Source organism: Passer domesticus, chromosome 4 (genome assembly GCF_036417665.1).
Source record: "Passer domesticus isolate bPasDom1 chromosome 4, bPasDom1.hap1, whole genome shotgun sequence".
Lineage (NCBI taxonomy): Eukaryota > Metazoa > Chordata > Aves > Passeriformes > Passeridae > Passer > Passer domesticus.
The window spans coordinates 41,538,086-41,549,260 of NC_087477.1; the positions used below are offsets into that span (position 1 = coordinate 41,538,086).

Genomic DNA, 11,175 nt, shown 5'->3' on the forward strand with positions numbered 1-11,175 from the left:
TAGGAATTACTAGGCAATAACCTTTTGTACTCTCTGAGGGTGACAGGTGTATAATTTCTATGCTCACCTTCTACCCTGGCCTTTGGAGATGGGATCTTTATTTGCATGAGATGTTTTCATTTGTGGGAAGAATTTTAGAAACTGCGTCACAGGATATTACAGTGATGCTGCCCCAGGAGAAGTAGGAAAACAAGTCTGTCACTGTCATGATGGCAAGGTAATGTTTCTGGAAAGTAAGGGCAACCCATGTGCAGGAGAACGATTATCCACTGCCTTTTGAGGAGAGTTATCCAGAGTCATGGGAGGTTCAAATTCACATACAGTTCCTATGGTAGTTGCCATTTTTCATCTTTGAATTCAGTCTAAGTGAATGCATATTTATTACAGGAATTCAAATCCACTTAATGCGCTTAATTCACCCTGATCAGTTTCACGAGAGAGACTGGGAATCTTTGGGCTAATAATCCTCCCTGGTCCCTGAGAACAGTTGCAGCTGTTCCCTGCGTTTCATGCAGAGGAATTGCAATCCGTGCTGTAAAATTACTCCCTCGCCCACATGCTGAAGACTGCAGTTGTAGTTTGCATAGATCTGCTAACACCCTACGGGCTGATGGGTGGCTCTCTCCTTGGTAAGGTGTTAATTCCCTCTGCACTCATGTGCCTTTTAAGTGAGGAAGTCCGTACCATTTTCTTGTGGCATTAGTTGTGATAGGTCAAAACTGGCATTGAAGTGTGTAAGCTTTATAAATACAATTAGCTTTTGTTATTCTAGGGAAGTAGATGTTCCTAGACCTAGAAGTCCTTAAAGTTATCCAGAAAATGCCAGAGTAGGATCTAGGAGATCTAAGAAAGCTACAGCTCTTTGTTCATTTCTGCCAGCTCAGGTGATTGTGAGCTGATTCTGGCCATTGGTTTGCTGTTGTTTTGTTCCTTTTACTGTAGCTACTAGAACTATAATATGGTGCCTTTACAATCTGAATTTGAGTACTGTTCCATGACTGTATCCTTAGTGTACCTGTAATGATATGTGTGAGACTTAAAATGTTTTTAGGAAGAGCCTAAAGTATATGGGGAAAATGTTTCTGAGGAGATGGTTGTTACTGTCACAATTGATTTTTGCCCCGTGGAAATATTTGAGACTTCTACAGCTTTTGGCCATTCAATTTTGGAATGCAAATAGGATTTTTAATTCAAACTATCTCTCCCTTCTAGTGAAAAAAGTGAGAGAATCTGGGGGCTGGGGGAAGAAGGAAAGAGGAGGCTGTAGTTCTGCAGTATGCTGAGAATGACTAGGGGCTTCCTGTGTGGGATCAGAAACATTGTGGCCTTACAATGATTTGATGCAATATATAATGCCTGTTGAGATTTGTTAGAAACACTGCTGTGCTGATGTTCTGTGCTGCTGGTCTTGCCTCCTGACCAGGTGCTGTCCATTTGCTTTAGAAGCTTTTTGGTGCACCTCTGACACCTGTCCACATGCCCTTTTGTCACCTCTGTCTCCTGGCCTGCTCCAAAATACCTGCAGGTCACTGGTAGAATGCACTTACCTGCATTGAAAAGCATGTTTCCAACCCACCCTCATTTTCTTTTTAGACGTTTACTGTGCCTGGACCTTCCTTTCTGTGCCATTGCTTTCCTCTGTGGGGATAGAGGGGATTGTCCCAGTGACAAGAACAATCACAATATGCTTGGGGTAATGGTCCCAAAGCCCTGAATCTGGGCTTTTTGAGTTCCTTGCAGTTCTCCAGAGATACTAGGGGTTGAGGGAAAAAAAAAAAAAAAACTTTCATGAGGACTGGTCAAAATAACTCTCTGTACTGTAGTCTTTCACTGTTTTGGGCATATTTCCAGCTGTGTTTTGCTGACATAACAGACCAGCACTTCACGTCTTGCTGCTCCTGGGCCTTGCAGTACATACAGTGGTTGCTTTTGTTCACTTTTGGAACAAAAGTGCAAGCTTCCATTTTCTTTCTTAGAAAATGCCAAATGTGCCTGAAATTAGTCAGCAGAGGATACAGGTATGTGCCTCAGCCAAATATATGACCTGTATCCTGCAGACATGGGAGTGGGAAAGTCTGTTGATTCATTGTCACACAAATAGGTGAAATAAATATGTAATGTCCAGAACAAATGGATTGCTTTGCAGCTTTCAGACAGCAATTACTTATATTGTCAGCCTATATGCAGATGTATAGATACAGACTGTAACTAGAGCCTAATGATAATGAGAACATCTGGAAGCATCTGGAAAATGTTGCCTCCCCTGTTGCTCACCTCTACTGCATATTTGGCCTTTCATTGTCTTGTACAGATTCAGTACTGGAGTACTATTTAGTAGTTGCCAAAAATCAAGTTCAGTTAGAGCAGCTCTGGTGAGCAGGAGGATCAGAAGGAATCCAGCCAAGTTTGGGACTACATGGTTGTGATGGTTTTGGCAATTAGCCAGTGTGCCCTTGTGTTTCTCCTTTTTTACAGCTTCACACAGTTGGTGTCCTGATTATGTTTTGGAGTGTATATTTTTGAGTTCCCATGCTATTTGCTCTCTTCAGATCTTGAGCTTCTTTTTCAGTGCAGTCTGAAAACCAACCTGGCTGTGTAATCCCCTGGAGCTAGAGAACAAGCAGTCAGAAGTAGCATGACTTGGAGTTAGCTACACCCATACTCAATCTAGGTGTGTCCGGGGGTGTCTGCTTTACTACTCCTGCTTTCCCTCATCCTCCGTGCATGTATACATACAGATGGTGCAACCAATGAAAGTCCCAGCAAGCAACTATAAGAGTTCCAGAAAGTGAAGGTACAGAGTTCTTCATTCCTGACAGTCTTGTGAGGTCTCTGGAAGATGCTGGCAATGAGGCAGATGTGGCTGGAGATACAGGTCCATAACTATCGAAGCCTGTCTCTTGTTCCTCTTCCAGGCATGGTATTGGTTGCAGCAGACACACAAGATCATGCAGTGGAATCAAAGGCAATACTTAAGACTGATCCCAAGGGACTTAAGATAGTCTTCAGATAGCTAATGGTCACCTGTAGCCATGAGACACTGGGGATTATATGTCTGTCTGTCTGTCTGTATTTCCTCATTATAGCTTCCTGCTCTCGCTACCATATTCTCACTTCTAGCTACAACTCAGTTATAGGCAGTGACTGCCATTCTGACTTCTTGTCCAGCCTATGTCTGTCATCACCTCAGCCTTTTCTTTGACAGAGGTGTGAAGTCACTTTTTCAGAACACATGATCACGTATGTATATTTTAGCACACGTGAGCAGTGTGTGCAGGGTGAGGGCATCATGCCACCACTGTTGTGCTGGTCAGTTGCTTCCAGCAAAGCTGAGCTTTCTGCTGAGACCTCGCAGGTGCAGTGGAATAGGTTGGCTCACCCACCACCAGCTCTGGATCCATGGAGTTTAATGCTATCCCACTTTCCTCCACTTCATTTCAAACTTTATTACTTGGAGTCAAATACAGCTGTCAAGTTTTATAGTAGAATTTTAGCCAAATGCTGAGTGAAGTATCGTAGGTTACACATAGAAAGTACTGATGAGTGGAACTCTTACTCTGCAGACTTGCTTTAAGTAGGGTTAGGTTAAGTACTGTTCCAAATGCCATTCCTTGCCACAATGCAAGTTTGTTGTCAGTGCTGCCAATTGTGGAACTAAACAAGTGGGGATGGCAGCAAGCACTCAGCAAAGGAAATAAAAGATACCTCTCTCAGGCTAGGAACAACTTGAGTTTCTGATGCATGCAAGCAAGCAAAAATGCCATTTTCTTTCCCACTCAAGTTTTTTGCTCATCTTTTTGCTTTTCTTTGTGCTGTGCTCAAACTTTCTAATTGTAGGCCAATTTTAGAAGCTATATTGGTTTTGAAATAGTGTATTACTCCAATGTAAACATTTTTCCTATCAGTTATAGGAGTATTAAGGTTGGAATAATGAGTACTTCCCTTCCTGTGTGCTAGCAGATGATTTTTCAACATAATTTGATTTTGCTTAAAGTATAATGTGTATAACAATGGATACCTGATCATGTATTCATATCTCAGTACCCTGGAGACAAGTTTCATGCTGACCATTCAAATGAGTATATCATGCAAGTACTAACAAGCCTGACTGGGAATAACTAAGTTGCATGTGGGCGTGAGAACCAGAATGATTCTGATAAATTCCCACGTTACAGCCTAACTGCTTGATTCAATTTAGTACTTACTTTAATGGGAGCAAGGTGATCTAAGAGGAATTCTTCTTGATTGTTTTGCCTCATGGAAACTATACAAAACCTGCTTGTAGTAATGGTAATTTACTATTATGTGTTTAGTTCTGGAATGGTGTTAAGGGACATAAGCCAAGTTTAATAGCCAGAAACATTATTTTGTCTTAATTTCATTGAGGGTGTTCTCAAAATCATAGAGACATTCCAGAGCTATATGATGAACTTTTGGATTGATATGATAGACTGCTGCCTTGTCATTTTCCTTATCTGTATAGAGTTATGCATACCCATGTGGTGGTTTACTTATGTACAGAGAAGATTATGAAATATTTTCCCTCTCTGTTGCCTCTGGTATCTTCAGGCCATGTATCTAGTTCCAATCTTGGTGAAGATAATTAAGCCCCTAGGCAAGCCAAACTGGGGTTATTTTATTTTAAAATAGACTTTAAAAACTTATAGTTGTTCATATGGTATCTTTTATGCTCTTTGCTCCTCTTTTTCTTTAACCTAGCTTTGTGCTTGCTGGAACCTTAAAAGTGTAAAACAAGTATTTGGAAGCAATAGAATATCTTCCTTACATTGTGTGGTTCCATAAAAATGACATCAATAAAAATTTAGTCTCTGTGCCTTGAAACTATGTGATGATTTTATGTGATGTATGATTTTATTGTTGTTGGTGTTTTTCTCTGTTTCAGGCCAAACAAACCAAGTGGCCAAGGAGGCAGCCAACAGATGGACTGGTGTGTATTGCAGTCACACAGCTTCTCACTAGAACAGCTTCAATAAAAGACCTACTCAGTGTTAAGAACTTTAAATTTGATTAGGATTTGACATGGGATAGTCCTCACTTACAAAAACATGGAGACATTTATTTTACTTATAAAACTATTATGATTCAACAAAAAGAATAAATCTTCTCAGTTTAGTTACTGAATATACTTTATATGCCATAACAGATTTGTCCTTCTGGTGCTGTCTTGTGCACTGTGTTAAATCCTGCAACTTGTTTCCTTGGGTGAGTTAAAATCTCTTAAGATGAGGAACGCAATAGAGACTGAAATGGTGATGCCCAAATATTCAGAAAGTTTAATTCTGTTCTTAATGTTCATTTCTTTCTAAAGAGTAGAATGTTTTGTGGAATCCTATTGCTGCTACCATGTGATGGATGCTGATAAAAAGTAGATATTTCTCAAACTAATTGATGAGTTTTTACAGGTAAAATGATGGATAGTTTTGAGGAATGCCTGTGTAATGAAATTCGTGTGGAAGTTTAACCCAGTTTTCTGTTGTTGCTTGACTTTGCCATACTCGTTCCCATTTTGCAAAGCAAACAATTGTTTGCTTTGCAAAATGGGAATGAGTACAGTACAAACAATATGTCCTTATGGTTTTTTAAGATTATTTAGAATATTGTTTATAATTTTTTGTCTAGAATAGATCTCTTACTGACGGACTGCTTGCTGTCATTGGTTGTGCCAAGTGCAGCAGGATATCATTGTCTTAGTCTTTGGACTATTATTTTATATCTGGGTTGTTTACTGCATATGGGGAAATAAAATTATGTATTCTGGGAGTTGTCAGGGCTTTCTGCTGTTGGTGACAGGCTGTTCTCAAGGCCTCAAATGAGGTAAAGGAACTGTGCTTCAGCCTGTAGAAAGTACTTTGCTATTTAATTAGACAATTTGGCTTTATGCTGCAGCATATTTTTCTTTTGAAGAGACAGTTTTAAAACCAAATGTGTGATGGTTAAAGAAAAGAAAAAATATCTCTAAGCTTTGCAGAGACAGGGAACACTTCCTCCCTTAAGGAATGCTGCAATTTATGGGTGTTAAAAATGACGTCATGAGTTTCAGTAAATGCTGCAGTGAAAAATTATGTTACATTGAACAAGATGTGTATGTTAAAGTAATGCGATGCTAGAAAGAGAAGTCCTGACTAAAATAAAGCTTCGTGAATGTCTTTTCTTTTTTAACTTTCAAAAAATACAGTGTGTGAACAAACACGCAGGACTAGAAAGGACCTTACAGTAAATTTAAATCCAATTTTTATAGCTGTAGACAGTCACATAGTAGGTGTCTAGTTGAAGAAGGACCTATAAAATACTTACTATGCATATTCACACTTACCTCATCACTATAGCAGGCTTACACTGTAATCGTAGCTTTCTGTCTCCTTGTAAAAGAGGAGCAAGATAAGATAAAGATAACATATTTTTATTTGGTGCTAAATCAATTATTTCCTCTTTTTTGGAGGTTCTTAACAAAAACCTCATGTTTTCTGTTCTAAATCTACTTGATAATGATGTTCCCCACTATGTACCTTTTTCATACAGACAAGAGATACTGCAAATGGAAGGATTTTGTTGCAGCCAAGACTGTAATTCATGCTTTCCTAAATACTCAAAATGAATGTTTTTCATTCTGTTTACAGATAACATCTTTTCAATAAAGTCCTGGGCCAAGCGTAAATTTGGATTTGAAGAGAGCAGAATAGATAAAGGTTTTGGAATCCCAGAAGATTTGGATTACATTGATTAGTGTTCAGTTGATGGCTGACACAGTTGTATATAGTTTGTTATATATTCATACCTGCCATTAAAATGTGAATCCTCTCCAAAAAGATGACCACCCTTTAATTTGCTGGTTCTGTTAAAGTTAATAAAATACTAAAAATATTTGTTGCCCTTTATTTCTTGTACTCTGTAGATAGTAAATCTCTACAGAAATGGCTTTTTCTGTAAGACAGGCTTAGCATGGACAAAGGTTATAGGGAATAATTATTACAAAGTCTTGAGACTGGATTTAACTTTTCCTTTGCTTAACTGGGAGTAGTAAGTACTAAGAGCTAGAAGCTCGAGGGATTTATGTTTAAACTTGTTGAAGGCTTTGGAGTGGGAATAACTGGGAACAATATGGAGTAGAATTAATTTTTCCCTCGTCTCACCATTGATGGAAAACAGTGAGACAGGAGGTGAGTAGAAAGGCTGAGATCTGGTTTCTGGTAATTTTTTGTTGTGTTGCTAGAACTGCTTTTAAGTTTAATGATAAAATTATATTTGTTGTTGGAAAATACTAGTGCAACAGAGCTGAATTGGTTCCAGAAAATATATTGGATTTGATGCTGAGAAAGCTGATGTGGTCAAGAGTGTATCTGCATAGAAGGGGGAGCAAAGAGCACCCATCCCTTCACACCACTGTGCACCAAGATTTAGGATATTTATCTGGGATGTGAGAGACTGAACTCAATTTACTGTTTAAAACTGAGCATTTTTGGGTTTATGCACATTTTTCAATTTCATGTTAAAAGCACAACCAGCCAAAATAGTAACAGATTATGACACCTCCTTTTTTTTTGGTGAAGTTTCTGAAGCACCTCACTTTGTATCAGCTTCTGGTTTCTAGTTCTGATCAGTGCATGGCTGCAGCAAGAGAGGTGGACAGTGGAGACTGGTGTTACCTTCCACAGCTGTGGATTGGAAGGTGGCATTTCTGCTGTATGGCTCTGGAGGATTTAAGCTTTACCTTTAGGAGGTAGGTGGGCCTGCTGCAAGCTATCACTGGAAAATGTCTTGTCTGTCTTTCATGTAACATCTGATGAGAGAGCTTTGCTGAAATGTGGCATTTATCTGGAAATGTGCCCAGAAATCTGCCTCCTGTGACCTTTCCAATTAAAAAGTTTCCTAGCAGTTCAGTACATGTTAAAATGCAAGGATTTCAGGTATGCCCCTGGCTATTGTCATCTCACGTCTATGAGGACAGCAAAGTTACCGGGAAGATAACGGGGGGAAGATTCCCTCTCAGAGAGATAGCATAGCAAGCTATCCATTACTTAAGGAAAATGTTTGGGACGTCTGGCACATAGGAAGATGTCATTAAGCTTAAAATTGCAATGGCGATGTTTCCTTTTATGTGTTTGGAAGGACTTTACTCCTAATGTGTCCAGTACTGAACATTGAGTACAGCTGCTGACTGGTAAAGGTGTAAGGGAAGTAGGTGGTGCTGAGCTGAGTGCAGTGTTGGAGTGTTCCTGAGCAGGCCTGGCTTTTGTCCCAGGAAGGGGGTGCTGTGCAGCAAAGCTCCCTGTGGTGCCAAACTGAACTACTGATGCACCTGGAGCTTGGGTGGTTGGGATGCTCTTTGGAGTTTGTGCTGTGAAACAGTGAAGAGGCAGGCTTTTTGGTTCTTTGTAGGAGATCTCTCTCAAGTGAGTCTTTTTTTGGTTTGGTAAACGTTTGGAGTGACTATTCTGTACCACCTAACAGGTTTGAGAAGCTCCTTGGCACATCTGTGTTCAAGAGCACATAACTGCCATGTGGTAGAGATGATGATGATGTCTCAGAAGGCTTGTTTGTATGAAGGAGCATTGAGCACATGAACTTACTGATGGTTTTTGCCTGTTAGAATCACTTTCATGTGGCTGACCTTCTGCTTGTTAAGGAGCCTCAGGTAATTTATGGTCCACAGCAGCTCGTGCACCAAGACTTCCTCTGGTACCTCTGTGGGATTGAGGGTTTCTTACTGACTTCACTGCTTTGGCTACTTTCCAAATTCAAGAGGGAAACGAAGATGACCAGCTATGTAAGTTTAGCTGCAATATTGTGGCTTCCTGTCTGTAGGGTAAAAGCATTGTGGATTGTAGTAAAACCTTTAAATATAATAACTACCATCTAAATAACTGTACTTGAGGTAGATTTGCCCAGAGATACTATAGTCAACCAGAATGAGCTGGCTTTAAAAATGTCAAACACAGCCATTATACTTTGAACACAAAACTTAGGTAGTTTAATTGCAGGGAATTGAACAGCAATGTAATTTTCTAGCAATGAAATTTTCTCTAAAGCTTTGGGTTTGTTTTACATGTACAGAACAGACATAGACACACCATTGCACTTTATTTTCTGTTCTGTCTCCTGGATGTCTGATTTTGTAAGGACACAATTTTAGAACAGTCAGAACAGAAATTTCTCAGCTAAACAGAAGAACGGAAGAGGTGATGCGTTACCAGAAACTGATTCTTACTCCTCTAGTGGAATAGTTTTATTTTGTGCTACCTTTTTGTGATTCTGGATTTTTAGCATAGGTCAATTTCAGCAGGAAAGGCAAAGCCAGATCCTTTCTGAGAGAAGAAGAGACAATTTGTGTATCTTGTATGTTCCAAGATACTTTGAGCCTGCTGCATCTGCTCACTTTTGGAAGTTTGTCTTCTTAAAAAGGTACACAGCAGACTGCTAAATCCCACAATATGAAAACATGTTGGATTGTGTGGTTTGAGATGTGTGTTCACTTCAGTTTTTAGGAGAAGCTGGGACTTTGGTCTTCTGCTGAGTTAAAAGTCAGTAACAGTTAAAATTATTTTCTTTCTGAGAATTTTTTTGCTGTTAGCCTATAGTAAAAATGAAAATACTCAAGCTGATTTTTTTGTCCCAATTTGTATTTTCAGAATTTTCTCGAGATAGAATATGAAATATTTCTAAAGAATCTAAGAAGAAAACAGTGGAGTTTAAGTGCTTACTTCTACTGTTATTCTTGTGGTTATGTCACAGCTATTTTATGTATGTCTTCCTCTTTTCTCTTGTGCCCTATAGGGTTTTTTGCCCATGTAAGGTAAATGGTTTCAACTGTTATAGCTAAGTCAGCAGGTCAGGCCCTTACTACAATTCAGGTTTATAATTAAAGCAGTTACTAGTGCAATGGGTGAAAATCAAACCTGTTTTTAGCAGAGTCTCTTGCTCTGAACAGTATCAGGTCTAGCTTTTTAAAATCTCATGAAGAGTTTATCTTTACAGTACTAAGCTGAGGTGTTGGATAGGCCTCTTCTTTGGGACTGAGGTTCACTGGCCACTGTGAAATAAGATAGATGCAGGAAAAAATATGTCTAGCTGATCTACTAGGAAACCTATATTATTTGAAGAAAGTTGCTGATTGTATTTGCCCTGAAACATCCCATTCTTCCTTGTCTTTCAGCTTGCCATCTGCATGCTCTGTACAACACCAATCATCAGGTCTAGGACTCCCTTTGTGGTACTTGCAGAGTGTTAAATGTTAACAGTCACAAAGGTTTAGGTTTTGACACAAGTCAATTGCTAAGCCTTTCACTAATGCATCATGTAAAATGTCATTTCTGTTTGGGGGAGTATTAAAAGGGAAAATCCGGGCTCTGACACAAATGGCACAGTGATGCTGTAATCACGTGACAGAGGTGGAACCGAAACTTCTTGGGAGAATGAGGGGAAGAGAAACCCAGTTTGTAGTTTGTGATGGTGACTAAGAACTTCAATGCAAGAGCTCCTCAGAGAGTCCTTCTGTCACCCAGGCATATTTCCACCAGTCAGGTGATCTGGTTGGTGCTTATCTTCACCTTGTTTCTTTTAGAGGTGAGGTTTGTATGATCATACTTTTCTGTCATATATCTTCTCCTTTTCCCTCCTGCTGTTCTTAAATTACCCAGTGATTTCAGCTAAGTTTACTCTGAGGGGCCCTGGTACAAGCTCACAATTTATCTCTTCTGTTTGGCTGCCTGCCTGATAAATACAGGCTTTCCATTTCCCACCTTCCACTTCTGGGACCTGAGAAGGGGTAGAGCATGCTGGGGGTGGGAGGAGGAAGGAAAGATGTCAAAGATGGTGATGGAATATTATGTGAGGGTCTGGCAGCATTGCTGGGGCTGAGATGGGATGGTGTGTGCATCCTTTCAGTGGGAAGGAACAGGTGACTTCAACAAGTGAAGTCCTCGACTAATCCTCAGTGTCACACACGTGACTGGGTTCTTCCATGATGGCAGCAGGTAACTGCCAGCTAGACACAGTTCCTGTAGAAATATTCTTGTGCATAAGGAGTCTGCCTCTGCAGCAAGGATAGCCTTTCTCTTCAGCTTCTTTTTCTCCTTGTCCCATTTGCGTTTTCCACCCCTCCACTGTCATTTCCCTTTTAGATCTGCTTGTGGCAACCACGTAGGCTGAGCAAGCGAA

General features: G+C 39.9%; 1 protein-coding gene across 4 annotated transcripts in view; it reads left to right on the forward strand.

Moving 5' to 3' along the window:
• The window catches only part of MND1 (meiotic nuclear divisions 1), a 40,439-nt gene extending 33,557 nt beyond the window's left edge, over nt 1-6,882 (forward strand). For all 4 annotated transcript variants that reach the window (XM_064417417.1, XM_064417416.1, XM_064417418.1 and 1 more), the window contains exons 7-8: nt 4,904-4,948; nt 6,639-6,882. In XM_064417417.1, the coding sequence (XP_064273487.1) occupies nt 4,904-4,948; nt 6,639-6,745 (152 nt within the window). In that variant the 3' untranslated portion in view covers nt 6,746-6,882. The remainder of the gene's footprint in view (nt 1-4,903; nt 4,949-6,638) is intronic.
• Nucleotides 6,883-11,175: the final 4,293 nt, after the last annotated feature.